This window comes from Furipterus horrens, unplaced genomic scaffold (genome assembly GCF_987537825.1).
Source record: "Furipterus horrens unplaced genomic scaffold, mFurHor1.1.pri manual_scaffold_6, whole genome shotgun sequence".
In the NCBI taxonomy this organism is placed as follows: domain Eukaryota; kingdom Metazoa; phylum Chordata; class Mammalia; order Chiroptera; family Furipteridae; genus Furipterus; species Furipterus horrens.
This window is the reverse complement of record NW_028327176.1, coordinates 85,889,132-85,904,628: the sequence shown is the minus strand read 5'-3', so window position 1 is coordinate 85,904,628 and position 15,497 is coordinate 85,889,132. Positions and strand designations below refer to the sequence as shown.

Here is a 15,497-nt window from a genome sequence, read left to right as displayed (position 1 = left end):
TTCCCCACACCACACGAAACATCTCAAAGTGGGGAGATGGTCCTGTCTGGGAAGGAAGGGGGAAAGGACAAAGGTGGGCACAGTTCCCGTCAATACATCTCACCTTGTTTATTGAATTTGTATTAAAGGAGGTAGTGAGGGAAAGGAAGCATTTAAAACCAGAACCCATATTAGACACTGGGGAGAGAAAATTTAAATTAAAACAACAAGGGGAAAGTGGGGGAGAGTCAAAGGGAGCCTTGCCCATCTTTCAACATCAAATCAAGAAATGTGGGGGAAAGCAAAGGATGAGGAGAGAGGAGAAACAGACTTTCTCTTCAGTCCGTCCTCCCCTCCCAGGGGTGGGAGGTACGCTGCTACCGAGTAAGAGTGCGCAGTTCAGAGCAGATGCTTCTCTCATCCCATGCACAGATGTCACTCCTCCCACCTTCCTGGAGAGTGGCCGGGTTGGCCTCAGCCAACAGGAATGGAGGGGCTCGGGGGAGAGCCCAGGAGTAAGGAAGGGTCGGCAGGGACCCCCAATACTGATTCTCCTCTGGCTGGAGGTGGGCAGAAAGGAGACACAGCTCAAATACTCAGCAGCCAGAAAAAGAAGAAAATGGCAAGAAACAGGAAGAGGGAGTCCTGCCAGCTGGAGGCCGGGTGACCCTGTCCCAGATCCACACCTGCAGGAGAAATAAAAGCTGTGATAGAAGCATCCACTCCAGCGCCAGGAAGGGGCCTGAGGGGATTCAGAGGGCTCCCTGGTAGGGATTGAGGGAAGGCTCTTACCTGCACCCCGGCGGAATGGCTCATGGGTATTGAAGACTGTGGTGAAAAATCCAAAGGGAAAAGCACCAACACCAAATGAGAAGTGAAAGCCCCCGATATCGCCAAATGGCTGGAATCCCTAAGGAGGTAGATAAAGTCAGAGTGGGGCTAGGCAAGTCTTTAGCAAAGAAGGAGTACAATCAGACAAGACTCACCCCTCTGCTCTCTGGAGCTGGTCGCTGGCCCTGGGGGCGAGGTGGAGTTTTCAATCTGAGGAAGAGAAGAGGGGCATCAACAGGAATTGTTTTCTCCACTTCCACACCCCACCACTAGAGAGGAAGTCTTCCACCTTCCCTGAACACTCTCCTTTCTCTCACCTGGGATCCTGGGGCTTCTGGCTCCCTCGCCCATAAAGAGGGACAACCTTTTCTCTGCTGATCCCAGCTTTACACACTGGGCACTCTTGCCGCTCTGGCCGCGTCTCCAGCCACTGGGGGTAAAAATGAATTGGTTTCCAGTACACAGCACGGTCTTCCAGCTCCTCAGACCTCCCCCATTTCCCTCTTCATCTCTGAGTACGCACCTGATGAAGACAGGGCCAACTGGATGGGGGAGGGGGGAGAAAAAGGTCAAACTAGCCACAGGAAAGACAGACACAGACCCGACCTCAGAGTCCCACCTCACACCTAATTCCCAGGTAATTACCAGCTGTTTCTTTTCATATTTTCCGCCATCTCTACCATGGCAGCCAACTTGGCCTTCCTGCTTTTCTGACCTTCCAACACCTAAAGCTTCATCTGTCTTCAAAATGCTCAACCTTCTCCTCTCCCCCAAAGCACACACACTCCCTCATCCCCTCCGTTCTCCTTTTGACTTAATTTCCAGTTCTCTTCAACCGCTCCTTTCCGGATCTCCTGTTTCAGTCCCAGCCCTATCCTTGCCCCCATTACTCCCAAACCAAACCCCCTAACGAGCATTCTCCCTGACTACTCCTTTTCCTTTCTTCCAAGCCCAATAAAGTCCCTGTTCTCATAATCCTTTCAATCCTCAAGACTGTCCCTCCAAGTGTTCTTGTTCCCAGGGCATGCCACACCTTGCCATATCTCACCTGAATGTGATCCCACATTCCAGGTCTCCTCCACTCAACTAATGCCTCCCCTATCTTTTGAGTCTAATCCGTTTCCACCTACACAGCTAAGACCCCTCCTTTCTCTGAAGTAAGGTGGCTAGGGTCTCACCTGTGCAGGTGTGCGATACCCACCCTCCCACTCCACTTCCTCTTTAACACAACAGACGCCCCAGCTCCTACCATCTACAGGTCTTGTCTGTACAGACATGACTCTGCCCCCAACAAGTACCCCAAAAGACATGTCCCCCTCTTCGGGGCTCACCTATGGGGATGTGCCTTCAGATTATCCGTATGATCGTATGATCCCCCCAGCCTCCTCCATATGGAGGTGAGCCCCACTCCTTTCGCCCCCTTCCCGATTCTCACCAGTACAGGTGGCCACACACACTGATCACAGCTTCCTGAGCGGTCTCCAGACATATATTACATTCGAAGGTCGCGCCCGTCCCGCCCCGCTCGCGGTTTGTCCCTTCGGGGCCCCCGTCCTCTTCCTCCGCTCCTGCCATGGCCGGTTGAGTTTCGCCCCCAAGAACCTCTTAGTCCCCGCAAACACACATATACAAGCCCCAACAAACGAGAAACCGCCTCCTGTTCCCGATCGTTGGGGAGGCTTCAAGGTTTTTTAATCACGATTGGTCTGACCCCCTGCCAATCACACGATTCAAAAGAAAGGATTGGTCCAGAGGCGGAGGGAGAAAGAAGTTAGCGCTGTCCTGTTCTTCGCACAATGACTATTGGCTTATACAGTCGCAATCAGTATGCGAAGCCAAACTGGAGACAACGCCACACGTCCTGTCGTCGGGCCAGGGAAGGCTTTATTCGCCTAGGTAGCTGTCAGTCATATCCAAAGGCCAAAAGCAATTGGTTCGGGACTACATAGACCTCGCCCATAAAGCCCCTTTCTTTCCTTCACTTCCGCTTTCACAGAATGTTCGGATTTCTATTGGACTTTGGAGTTTATGGCTTCAAAGCAATTGATTGGCTAGAACTCGACGGAAAAATGGTAGTTAGGTAAAATGCGCGTGTGCAGCAGGCGGCGGGAAGTGGTGGACCAATCCTCTGCGGGTGGAGCATTCTCTGGCCTCACCCCTTAACCGCTATCTTGTCGCCATGGTGACTGTTCTACAATTGGTTGGATTTGGCGGGGTCAGAGGGCTCGGCTCAGCCTCATCCGGGTATGGTCCCTCTCTCCTGACTAGTTAGTTTCTTTCGCCTCTAATTGGCCAAGATCAGAAAAGAAGACGGAGACCCCCAAAAAGAGGGCAAATATTAGGGTCGCTGGGTTCAAAATGGCTCCGGTCTCCTTCGGTGACGTAGAGAGCAGAATTGTGGTCCGCCCCTCCCTCTTAGTGAAGAAGGGAGAACTGGGGTTAGCCCGACGTTTGGATGGTGCGAGCATCGATCTCCGGCGCTGGTGTTAGCCCACCTCCCTCAGCTGGACGACTCAGCCCGCTCCTCTTTAGGTGACTTACAGAACAGAACTAAAAGCCCATCTCTCTTAAATGACCCGTAGAACAGAATTGACCTCGACTCCTTTTTAAACCTTAACAGCAGAAAAGGCCTAGCACCACCCCTTTGCAAGTGGATGCAGAAAAGGCAAGGCCCGCCCCTTTTTAAAACGATCCGCTGCGAAATGGGATTAGTCCCGCCCCTTCCTTCTTGGAAAATGTCCTAGAAAACTGGGGTCTTCCTAATGGGCTGGACCACTGGGACTTAGGCAAGCTCCTTCAGAGCTTGGGACTTTCTTACGAGTTTGGGCCTTTGTTCTTCAGTCAGTGACTCATTGTGGGCCGAGGAGCAGAACTAGGTAACACTCCTCCCACTACCAGTGCTCTTTACATCTTCCTCGGGGCGTGTAAAAAGGCAAAGGTGTGTTGGGGCGGGGCAGTCACGGGCAGAGGGCAGTCAAGCAACCACCTGATAAAAAAGCAAGGGGAGGTTAGGATTCAGGAGTTCTGTAGAGGTTTAAGGGAAAAGTTATTGAGAAGAAGAGGTAAAGGAAGAAGTAGTGAGGTATGATCCTGGTAAAGAGGTAATAGGAGTAAGGGGAGCACGGGCTGGAGATAGAGCCAGACACATGGCTACAAAATTAAGGAGGGATGCTTAACCCAGAGGAATCAGCATTCTTCCTCACTTTTTTTCCCCCAAGAAAGCACCCCTAATGCCCAATTTCCATTGTAAGAATACATGCACTGAGCTTCTGTGTTGGGGAGAGGGGTTTTCTCAGTTTGGGTTAAGTAAGGAAACTGATAGGAAGGCGCTAGAAAAAGTGCTGAGGTTAAAGAGCAAGGAAAGACGGGCAGGGAGACGGCCCGAGAGTATCCTTTCTCTTTAAAGAGGCAGGGGGCGGGGGGAGTTGGACTGCTGAGAGGTAGTGAGGGGACAAAGGGCAGGGACCAGACTAGAGGGCTGGAGGGTGAGTTGAGATTGAGCCCTGAAGGGACAAAAAGAGGTGAAGACTTAGTACTTGGTATATAGAGTAGGTACTTGATAAATATTTGGAATTGAATGGGGGACAGGAAAGGGGGTCTTGGAGAAGAGTTGGAGGGAATAAGCAGCAGCAGATATGGGAGCTGAGAAAGGAAGAAACCAATAAAAAGTGACAAAAGGAGAACTAAGACTGAGAAGAAGAAATGGGCCAAGAAAGGAATACAGCACGGAGGAACACACAACTCATGTTTGCTGAAAAGGAGTTTTATGGAGTAAAAAAGATGCAGCCGCAGCCAAAACACACAGGCAGAAAAAAGATGCAGCCGCAGCCAAAAGACAGACAGGCAGAGCTCAGCTCTCTCAGAGCGGAGGTAGCTAGAGGAAACTGGTAGATTGGGGGGTGGGGGGGAAACCTAGGTGCCTGGGAGGCGATTGGCCAAACAGGCTGCCCATCACCGCCCCCTACTTCCTGACCAGCCCCGGAAACCAGCAGGCGTAAGGGAGGGGTGGGGGAGGATAGCGGCAGTTCCAGTCCTCAGAGACAGCAGGAAGGGAGGGAGGGAGCTGGGGGGACAAGCCCCCACCATTCCGACCGCTATGGGCCCAGACTCCCACTCTCACCTCCCCTTCATCGGCCGGGGCTAGGATACCCCCAAATCCAATCGCCCCCTTGGCACCGACACCCTGACCGAGGCAGAGACACAGCCACCCACCACCACCGCTGCCGAAGCCTGGCTGGGGAGGGGGCCACCTTCTTAACCCCCCTCCCCACTGAGGTGGGGGCAGGAAAGGGATGGGAGGAGGACGGGGGAGGGTGGGAAAGAGATTGGGTCTGGGAGGGCGGACTGGGGAGAGGGTTGCTGGGAAAAGGATGAGAGCCGACTGGGGAGAGGGGGCCTGAGAGGGAGAAAGGATGGAAGAGACAAGAGGGAGGAGAGGTGGAGACCCTGTGAGTTGGGAACGGGGTGTGTACAGGGAATCCTGGAGAGGGAATTCCTGCACCTTCCTCAATTCCTTTCCTTGCCCTTTGGCCCCACTTGACTCTTGGGGGTTGTGACTGGGAGGAAGCGGTTTATTGCCCTTCTTCCCCCAGCAGAATTTGCTTCCTAGGAATGCCCCCAGACACATCTGTTTCCATCTAGGCACAGGGCCTCTTGTTTTTTAGTGGCTTTCTGCACTGCTAGACCCTTACTGACACTCATGCCTTGTGGGGGGCCATGTTTTCTGTGTTGAGTCTGTGTGCCTTTGACATAATTAATTGCTTGTGTGCAGCTAGGTTGTCCAATGCTATCCATGGGCTGTGGAGAAATAGTGTTATTTTGCATCAGAGTTGCTCATTCTCATATCTTACGTCTGTGTCTCACATCTAGTCTTGACATATGCAAGTGTGTTAGTTTTCATATACATATTGCATCTACTGTTGGTTTCATGTTTCTTGCACATTTTATTTTTTCTGCATGTTTACTTTAGCATGTAGAGATTATACCTTGTTTTCTTGCACTCACATGTTCTGTCCATGGTCCCACCATGTACAGCAATCTTCATGTGTGGGACCCATGGCTTATCTGACTAGCACATGCTTTTTTTGTGAGCCCAGTCAGGGTTCACTCTGCACATATGCATGCCCCTTTGCATGATACACCGATGTGACATGTCCAAAGCATGTGTACTTATGGTTACACATACTATTTATTTCTTAATTTTAATGGCAGTATATCTTGGGAGCCATGTGCTCATTAACTCATTTGGCACTCCATTGTGTTTATAAATCCTTGGATATTTCTTCTCCAGAGAGGACACTTAATATTACTTATTAGAGAGGGTAACTCGGCCTCCATCTCCCCAAAGAACCATGCCTTACCTTGCTGACCTCTCCGGCCTGTGTTTGTGAGGACACTTAATATTACTTATTAGAGAGGGTAACTCGGCCTCCATCTCCCCAAAGAACCATGCCTTACCTTGCTGACCTCTCCGGCCTGTGTTTGTGGAGCTCAGTACATGCCATAGGGTCATCATTGCCATGCACATTATCTGTCCCTAACTCTGCACTGTTGGCATGTATTTGATGACAGCAGCATCTTTCCCCATGGCATGTTAATCCCCATTATGTATGTTTCTCTTGTGTGTACAATGGTATGTACCATCTTGATTGTCATTCTTACTGTGGCCAGGTATCAAATGTATATATTCAGAGTAAGTTACTGTTAGTCTTGGTGTGCTCACTGCTTTCTCAGTAACTTTTCATAGTTACTAGTCCTCAAGAGGGTAGCTATCGTACGTTCAGAACTGTCGTCTCTGTCCTTAATTATGGTTGTGTGAGTATGTATACAACCTTATGATCTGTTCGCTTGATCTTAGTCAAAAGGCCAAGAAGCAATGATGATCTGTTCAACAAATGTTTATGAGTCCTCTGCCTCATTCTGTCGTGGGCATTGGGGATAAGACAGAGTCCCTGTTCTCAAGCTGCTCATAGACTAGAGAGGGAAACAAAAATGCCAGTGAGCAGTTATACACAGGGGTGTTAAGATAAGTAGCTCTCAAACTCACCTGGAAGGCTTGTTAAAATACAGATTAATGGGCCCAACATCCAGAGTTTCTGATCCAGAAGATCTGTGTTGAGGTCCAAGAAGTTGCATTTCTACGCTTTGAGAACCAGTGATTAAGATAAAAGTGTAATGAAAAGTCAGGCCTGGACACTGAGCTAAGTGAGGCAGGTGAAGGAAGTGGAAGGGCATTCCAGTCAAAAGGAACAACATATTCATGGCACAGAAGCCTGAAAGATCATGGTGTGTCTTAGGAACTAAAGTAAAGCAGTTTGGGGTAAAGAGGCATTTGTGGGCATATGTCCGAAGATGTAAACAGAAGTCAACTTGTCAAGAAGGGCCTTCAGGCAAGACAGGGATATGCCCAGATTTGTTTTACAGGAAAATCTGATTTTCATGTGAAAGAGGAATTGGAGAAGAGTTAGGAGCCTATTGCATAGTCCAGGGGAGAAATGTTGTTCCAAACATGTAGGGGAACAAGGGGGAGAAAATTGGAACTGTTGTAACAATATAATCAATAAAAAACATTAAAAAAAAAAAAAAAAAACACAAAAAAAACATGTAGGGGCAGTGGAATGGAGCAGCTCCAAAGCCTACCATTTTAGTTAGAGCAGGCAGAGATTCCTATTTCCTCTATTGCCTGTACCTTTGCTCTTGGCAATAGGCTTTCCTTTGAGCACAGTCCTTCCTGTCATTGGAAAGGTGTGTCTTTGGCCTTGATAGTATTTGCCTGAACAACGTTCTTGTGAATTGTGATCCTGCACCCAGAAGTGAGGCAGCAGAGTGGAGGAAGAAGGAAGAGCCTAGGCAGGTTCTGGGTGCCTGCCCATCTTCCTCCTAAGCTCTTTCCTTTCCCAGGGAAGGTGGCGTGATGTCCCTTTTACTCTCTGCTCTTTTTTTCACTTGGTAAGGCCTTACTCTGTACCTGCCTGACCAGACTGCCCCTGGTATCTCTGGAAGGGAGGGAAGGAGTGGTGGGATTTCCTTGCCTGTCTGTGGAGGATTGATGAATATAGTTACTGGTATGTCCATGGCTTTATCTGGAACAAGGGAGGTTGCCTGGGTGGAGAGGGATTTTTCTAGTTATGCATTTCCAATCTTTCATCTTTCACTGGGTGTGATTATAAATTTGTGTGTATGTGTGTGAACCAGTTAGTCTTTGTGTGTCTGTGTTTGCCTAGTGACAGCCTTCATTTTTGCCAGTCAGCCCTTGAGAATGTTTGTGGGTGTTTTGTGACTTCCACTGTATCTGCTATGTGTGCACCTATGTATATGCATACAGGCGGCAGTGTGATTGAGTAGTTAAGGGCACACGCTGCTTAGGCTGAAGCTAGAAAGTGCCTCTTGGGAACCATATCAACTCAGGTAAGTTATTTAACCTCACTGGGCCCGTTTCCTATAAAATGTAAAATTTGTGGTTTAATACAACATATAGACCAGCCCTGTCTAACCCAAATATAATGCAAGCCACAAATTTTAACTTTTTGTTAAAAAATAAGAGGGTGAAATTAATTTGAATATCCTTTTGAACCCAAAAGTTTGTAATTTTGAAATGTACTCAATATAAAAAGTTTTCATTCAAAGTTTTTGAGATCTGATGTGTATTTTACATTTCTAGCACATCTCAGCTAGGACTAGGCCACATTTCAAGTGCTCAGTAGCCGTATGTGGCTGGTGGCTGCTGGATTGGACAGCCCAGGCGCAAACCCTTACAGGACCCTTACCAGCTGCCAATGTTACCTTTCCTTGTTTTGTCCCTGTGACTTGTGGATGTACGTGTCTTATGTCTCTTGTGTATCTGAAGATATCTGGAGCCTTCAGAGAGGTGTGGGAGACCAGTCCCAAGCTCCCCACTGCCTCCATCCTAGAGAGGCTTCCTGGGTGGGTTGCAATGGGACCCCTGGCCCCACCCTGTATCTCCTGCTTTCTCTGCCTCATATGACCCACCTGCTCAAGGAATCAGGCCCATTGTCCCTTGCCCCATCCCTGCAGGTGACCAGAATGGAGCTGTGGCCAGGGGCATGGACGGTGCTGCTGCTGCTCTGCCTGTTGCTGCTCTTCCTGCTGCCCACCCTGTGGTTCTGTAGCCCCAGTGCCAAGTACTTCTTCAAAATGGCCTTCTACAATGGCTGGATCCTCTTCCTGGCTGTGCTCGCCATCCCTGTGTGTGCTGTGCGAGGACGCAATGTTGAGAACATGAAGTAAGGGCCAGGGGTGTTAGATGATGAGGGAGCCTAAGGGTCGGAAGTGAGCAGTGATGGGGAGGGCCTGGGGTGTGTGTAGGAGAGACAGAGAGCCCAGGACAAGGAAGGGGAGAGGACTGCAAAGATACCCAGAAAGGGGGGAGGGGGAGGGTAGAAGGGAGCTGAGGCGTGCAGGTGGATGTTGGTGGATCCTACTGAAACCGCTTGCTGTGACACCCCATAGGATACTGCGTCTGATGCTGCTCCACATCAAATACCTGTATGGGATCCGAGTGGAAGTGCGAGGGGCTCACCACTTCCCTCCCTCACAGCCCTACGTCGTCGTCTCCAACCACCAGAGCTCCCTTGACCTGCTTGGTGAGACCCTCAGAGAACACACCTGCCCTAGCCATGCCCTTCCTCCTGGAACCTTTCCCAGAATCTTCTCTCTTGGAGTTGCTCAACTCCCCCCTCATCTGGGACGTGGCCTTCTTTCCCTCATAAGCAGGGCGGTAGACCTTTAGTTACCCTTCCCTCCGTTCGGGGCTTCCTTGGCCCTGCACCCCAGTCTCCCTCTTCCTTTCTATCCAGGCCCTAATAGACCTGTGTGAGGTGAGCTGCCTCCATTCTGATGCTCACCCCATCCCCACCTCTGCCTAGGAATGATGGAGGTACTGCCTAGCCGATGTGTGCCCATTGCCAAGCGGGAGCTACTATGGGCCGGCTCTGCTGGGCTGGCCTGTTGGCTGGCTGGAGTCATCTTCATCGACCGGAAGCGCACTGGGGACGCCATCAGTGTCATGTCTGAGGTTGCCCAGACCCTGCTCACCCAGGATGTGAGTCACCCTGGGCATATGGGGAGTATAAAGTAGAATAGTTGTAAATAAACTCATATTCAGGGCCAAGGGGCCTCAGAAGTCCCATTACAGCATCACGATTTTGTGACCCCTCCATATGTGTATATCTTCCTTGACCCTCCTTTATTCCCCAGGTGCGGGTCTGGGTTTTTCCTGAGGGCACAAGAAACCACAATGGCTCCATGCTGCCCTTCAAACGCGGTGCCTTCCACCTTGCAGTGCAGGCCCAGGTGATTACTACCTCTTCTCTGCTGCTGAGCACCAGCCCCAGCCCCCCACTATCCCTTCCTCTCTGGCAGAGGCTTGTCTTGGGGGGTCTCAGGAGAGAGCCATGGGCTGATCACTTTTCCCCTTCCCCAGGTTCCCATTGTCCCCATCGTCATGTCCTCCTATCAAGACTTCTACTGCAAAAAGGAGCGTCGCTTCACTTCGGGTGAGGCCTCTGAGCAGATCTGTAGGTGGGGGGCCAGAAAGGTCATGGCAGATGCTGAGGGATGTCTCTATAAAGCAGGATCAGCCTGTCAGAGCTGAGATGTCCGTAGGATCATCGGCCAATAAGTATTTATTAAAAACCCACCGTACCCTGCCAGATAGGTAACATTTGGTTCCTCCAAGAGAGGCCATTGCTGTCCCACAGGAAATGTAAGGCTTGTGTGTGCAAAGCTGTAACACTTATCAGAAAATGATAAACCTAGACAGTGAGGGCTGGAAGGGTCCCATGTCTGAACTGGATTTTGAAGAAGGCTTTAATGCAGGAGAGCCACGAGGAACAGGTAGCATCTGGCAAGCAGGGGTCAGTTGTCCAGGGTTAAAGGACGAGCACTAAAAGGTTGAGGACGGGAGTAGGTTGAGAGCTCAGAAACTGAGCCCAAGCTGTGGGCAAAGGCCTGGGCAGATAGGTCCTAACTGTGCTCATCCCCCTCCTAGGGCGATGTCAGGTCCGAGTGCTGCCCCCAGTGCCCACAGAAGGGCTAACACCAGATGACGTCCCAGCTCTGGCTGACAGAGTCCGGCACTCCATGCTCACTGTTTTCCGGGAAATCTCCACTGATGGCAGGGGTGGTGGTGACTATCTGAAGAAGCCTGGAGGAGTGGGCGAGGCCCGGCTCTGAGCTCCCCTTCCATCTATCCCCATCTTCCTCCACACACCTGCCAGCCCAGTGGGTTCTGAAGCAGGGCCAAGCCCTCCTCGTTTACCCTCTCCCCACTTCATGTCCTCTTTGGAATCTTCAGCTTCTGAAGTGAATGTCTCTGCCACCCCAGCTTCCCCCATGGACTTTCTTGCCTTGGTGCAGTCTCCACTCTGACCCCTACCCACCTCCTGTGCCATCATGTCCATGGGACAGTTGCCTCCCCCTCATATTCAGTGGCTCAGCCTACACACAAATGGGAGCACTCCATTCTGTCCCCAGTGGACCTTCTTCCTTTGTGGTCTCTCTCCACCCCACATTGGCCAGTGGACTCATCCATTCTGTGGAACATTTCCCCACCCCCACATCCATAGATTCAGTGGATTCATCTGTTTGTGAGGAGGACTCCTCCTGCTGTGCCTGGAACACTCCTCCCAGGCTCCTCCTGGGAATACTCCTCAGCACCTTCACCCTCCTTCCCGTGGAGCCTCCTTTCAGTGGAGGCTGGACTCTTCTCAGAGGTCTCATCCCTGCCCATGCCCAGGAGCCCAGGAGTGAGCAGCACCCTTCTGGATGCCAGTTTGGTCTTCACATTTCAGCTTCCCGCCATACATTTTTTTCTGTGGTCCTGGCCCCATCCATCCCCTTCAGCCCTGCTGTACCATTCTAACCAGAGAAGGGGCAAGAGGCATCCAGCAGCAAGTGCTGTATTCACTGCTCCCTGGAGGGCTGGCGTTGGGGGGGGGGGGGGGGCGGCACTGAACCCTGGCTGGAGGGAATGGCTTTTAATTTATTTCTTTCTTTTGAGGTTTCCCCCTCAGAGCCAGTTTTCATTTCCTGCCTATGGCATTAGCCACTTCCTGCCTCCTATCCCTGACCTGTGCCCACAACAGGAGGGCTGGGAGCAAAAGGAGAGGGTGGGACTTAGTTTTGTGTAATTGGTTTTTATTAATTATCTGGATAACAGCAAGGAACCAGAATAAAGATTGAGAGATCTGGACACTCTAGCTGTGTTTCTTGAGTTGAAGTTGTTCCCACCCCCCAGGCAATCTGCCCCAGCTGGAAGACTCAGGGGCCCACCAAGACATTATCTCTTGTCAGCAGATTACCTTATCTACTGCCCCCCAAATGGCAAATCCCAAAGGACTACAGTGGGTCCAGTTTCTGTATCAATTAGGGGGCAGTGGCTCTGCAGAGGTTCCTCATCACGGCTGTTGGGGGCCTGGGTCCAGGCTATTGTCCTCACAGGAGCCTGGTTAATGACAAGGAGACAGGCAGACTTGATTGGGGACTGCCTCCAGCCTGGATGAAGTAGGTGCGAGAACTGGACACTGACATTCTCACCCAACAATAAGTGAAACCACCAGGTTGGGGATCGTGCCAGAAAGGATGGTGAGGTGTGGTTATCTGGGGTCGGTTTGGGGGAAAGAAATTGAACTGGGTAAAGCTGGGGGCAGCTGGGGGGTGCGGGTTCCAGCAAAGAGCGGCAAGAGGACTCACAGGCGCCTAGCCTCTCCTCCAGCAGCAGCACCTGGTCGCTGAGAGATTCTATCCTGTCGCCCCAGCCCCACAGCTCTGCCACCTGTTCCGCCTGCAGTTCTTCCGGAGGCATGGGCAGCACCGCCCGGACCCAGGCCCCAGCCTGACCGGCCCACTACAAAGGAAGAGACGCTTCAGGGTGTTAGGGATGGGGCGGCCCAGCCCAACGGGTTCGGCTCCAGGAACCCAGGCTCACCTGCTCCAGCCGTTCCAGGCGCCCTCGCAGCTCACGAATCTCCCGCTTCAAGGCGCGCTCATCCTGTTCTGCTTCCCGCACTGGGACAAAGGAGAGCGTGACCACTGCCCAAGCCCGGCCACCGGCCCGGCCCGGCCCGGCCCTTCCCACGGCCCACACGCTCGCCACTCACCCGCCACACTAAAGATGCTGGCACTAGTTGGAGGCTCTGGGGGCCCCTCTGCGCAGGTGCGCCTGTCCGGGCCCAGCACCAGGTTGTGCGGGCAGCCACAGATGAAGCTGCCTGCTGTGTTTAGGCAACTGTGTGAGCAGAGAGTGACGCTAGTTCTACATTCATCCACATCTAGTTACCGGAAAGAAGAGGGGCCTGAGGGGTTGGGGCGGTGCCTGGGGGCCAGGGAAGGCCCCGCGCCACCATGGGGGAGGGTGAGCCGACTCACCCACGTGACAGTGCTTCCCACCCCAGCCGGGGGCGCACTCGCACTGGTCAGGCCGAATGCAGACGCCTCGGTTCAGGCAGGGCTTAGCACAGATGGCTGCGGGCGCAGGAAGAGCTGTTAGGAATGGGGCGGCGGGCTCCCAGCCCCCAGGGTTCACCTCCCTGAGGCCCAGGAAGAGCCAGCCTCACCTTCATCACAGGTGAGCGCCCCTGGATGCCTCTTCTTCCAGCCCTGGCAGCACACGGCATGCGTCTGCTGCACCTCCCGCCTCACCTCCCGCCACGTCACGCGGTACGTGGTCCTGGAACACAGTGTCCGACTGTGGACCCTGGCATATGGATCCTGGTTGGGGTTCTTGGGGTTCCTTTTGAAAGACTCTGGAATCCAAGCTCTCCGCCCCTCACCTGTACATGCTGCAGACGCGCATTCCAGCACACAGGGTAAGGTAGGGCTTATACACTGGTTGGCTGTAGGACTCGTTGTAACGCAGCGGGACCACCAGTGTCTGCTTGGAGCAGACTCCCTCACTGCACCCATGCGGGAGAAGGTGGGAGACATGGAGTGCGTCAGGCCCTGGGGAGCCTGGAGTCCTAGATCCCTCTAGACTGGCAGAAGCCCAGTCCAACAGCCCCACCCCGATTCTAAACATCTTTGTTTTGCCACCCCCAGAAGATTTCCTGAAGATCTCAGCCTGGCCCTGCCCCGTCTGTTGTCACCTTTCTTTGAGGGATCCACCCTTGGACCCTTCGCCTGACATCAGTAGGAGGAGGAATGAGAGTCCGCCTAAGACAGTACACAGCTCAGCCCTGGACCCCATGATTCTCCTGGACTCCAGACTGCCCTGCTGGCTGCAGGCAAGAAGAGATTAATAATGGCTCTTCCCTCCCCTATTAACTTCACCAGCTCTAGCCCCCTCCAAAGCAGTCTGCTGGTGCCCTCCAAGGGTAACAGGTAATTTCATTTGTATACACTTGCAGTAGTCACCAGGACTGCCAACACCTGCAGGCACATTTACCTACCAGCACCCTTCTTTTAGCATGCCATGGTCCATGCACCATCATACAGGCTCACACCCCAACACACTCCCTCCCTTCCTTCCACGCACACAGTTAACCCTCCCCTCATGACCCTCCAATCTCTAACATGCCCTCTTCCACCCTAATCTTTCTACCTTTAAAACCTCAGATATTCACTACACCTCCTCCCTCCTTGCACACAAACCCAACACACCTGGAGACTCCATAACTTAAACATATTCCTACTATCCTCAAACACCCATAACATCACATACACCTCTTACCCAGACAATGTCCCCATCTCACACTTTAAGGCTCTGAATGACCCCCACTTTTTCCATTGACATTCTCTCCCCACCTGCCTTTCCCTCTCTCCTGGAGACTTCAGGCCACCAGCCTCAGCAGCAACACCTCAGACTGGTTGGTAGGCTGGGCTGCTGCAGAGAGGAGAGGCTGGGCCACAGAGCCCTCCCATTCCCGCCCCCTCCCATTCCTGCTCCCTCCCACAGGCTTCCCCCATAGCTCCAGCTTGGTCTGCTCTGTGGAGGCCAAATCCTACTACCTTCCACCCCAACAAAGGGCCCCCTAGAAGTATCTTCCCAACTTGAGGCTCCGTATTTCTGGACCCCCTCCCCCAAATTGGCAGAGGCTACTGGCTATGTAACACGACCAGTAGCCTTGGCCTTTGTCTCCCCCTTAAACCCAACACAGAGTGGGGGAGAACTAGGGAGCAGGGAGAGAAAGCTGGCAGAGAACAAAGTGGGGTCAGATGATGGGAGAAGAGGCAAGATCAGCTTAGGAAAGGAAGAAGGGGAAGTCATCACAGAGGGGCAAGGAGGCAACCCAGGGCACTAAGAGGAAAACTGACCCCATTTCTTAATGACATTTGTTAGGGCCTGGTGGGGTCGGGGAGCACTGTTGAGTCAGCCACCACCCCCTATGCCAGAGCAGACAGGGCCCTATTGTCTTTACCAAACTTCTTTCTTTCAAAGAAGAGGAGGCTCATTGTCCAGCCCCTCACCCAGCTCTGGCCTACAAAGGTCGAAAAGGGGTTCAACAAATGCCCACCCTGACCCTTAGGCCCCGCATCTAGCCTGGGGGTAGCAAGGACATTCCATCCATGAAGCTGAAGCATAAACCACTGGAGGGAGCTCTGGGCTCAGCCTCTCAATCTTAGGCTGGGACAGGAAGAGAATTGTTCTTAGCAGGAAAGAACCCACAGAGAATCAGGAACCCACGCAGAATGGGCATTGAGAGAGCAGAAACACCAAGGAGGTCCTACCC

General features: G+C 52.3%; 3 protein-coding genes across 7 annotated transcripts; 1 reads left to right on the top strand and 2 right to left on the bottom strand.

Annotated features, from left to right (window-relative positions):
• Positions 1-93: 93 nt before the first annotated feature.
• Positions 94-2,658, bottom strand: RNF5 (ring finger protein 5). 2 transcript variants are annotated; one of them, XM_090282163.1, is made up of 6 exons: positions 2,246-2,658; positions 1,334-1,352; positions 1,128-1,240; positions 966-1,020; positions 772-889; positions 94-665 (listed from the first exon to the last, which is right to left on the bottom strand). In XM_090282163.1, exons 1-6 carry the CDS (start codon positions 2,383-2,385, stop codon positions 568-570), a joined length of 543 nt encoding a protein of 180 aa, XP_090138289.1. In that variant the 5' UTR covers positions 2,386-2,658; the 3' UTR covers positions 94-567. The 2 variants fall into 2 exon arrangements, with proteins under 2 accessions (XP_090138289.1, XP_090138290.1); XM_090282164.1 differs by lacking the exon at positions 1,334-1,352 and having other exon boundaries at positions 2,246-2,311.
• A 2,149-nt stretch (positions 2,659-4,807) lies between these two features.
• On the top strand, positions 4,808-12,022 carry AGPAT1 (1-acylglycerol-3-phosphate O-acyltransferase 1). 2 transcript variants are annotated; one of them, XM_090282162.1, is made up of 8 exons: positions 4,808-5,085; positions 8,135-8,217; positions 8,845-9,053; positions 9,280-9,413; positions 9,696-9,871; positions 10,027-10,122; positions 10,253-10,325; positions 10,820-12,022. In XM_090282162.1, the coding sequence occupies exons 3-8, from the start codon at positions 8,854-8,856 to the stop codon at positions 11,002-11,004; spliced, it is 864 nt and encodes a 287-aa protein (XP_090138288.1). In that variant the 5' UTR covers positions 4,808-5,085; positions 8,135-8,217; positions 8,845-8,853; the 3' UTR covers positions 11,005-12,022. The 2 variants fall into 2 exon arrangements, with proteins under 2 accessions (XP_090138288.1, XP_090138287.1); XM_090282161.1 differs by lacking the exon at positions 8,135-8,217.
• On the bottom strand, positions 11,947-14,681 carry EGFL8 (EGF like domain multiple 8). 3 transcript variants are annotated; one of them, XM_090282157.1, is made up of 9 exons: positions 14,572-14,681; positions 13,914-14,045; positions 13,602-13,724; positions 13,386-13,498; positions 13,198-13,293; positions 12,930-13,100; positions 12,758-12,837; positions 12,523-12,676; positions 12,172-12,274 (listed from the first exon to the last, which is right to left on the bottom strand). In XM_090282157.1, the coding sequence occupies exons 2-9, from the start codon at positions 14,012-14,014 to the stop codon at positions 12,228-12,230; spliced, it is 885 nt and encodes a 294-aa protein (XP_090138283.1). In that variant the 5' UTR covers positions 14,015-14,045; positions 14,572-14,681; the 3' UTR covers positions 12,172-12,227. The 3 variants fall into 3 exon arrangements, with proteins under 3 accessions (XP_090138285.1, XP_090138283.1, XP_090138286.1); XM_090282159.1 differs by lacking the exon at positions 12,523-12,676 and having other exon boundaries at positions 11,947-12,274; XM_090282160.1 differs by lacking the exon at positions 13,602-13,724.
• Positions 14,682-15,497: the final 816 nt, after the last annotated feature.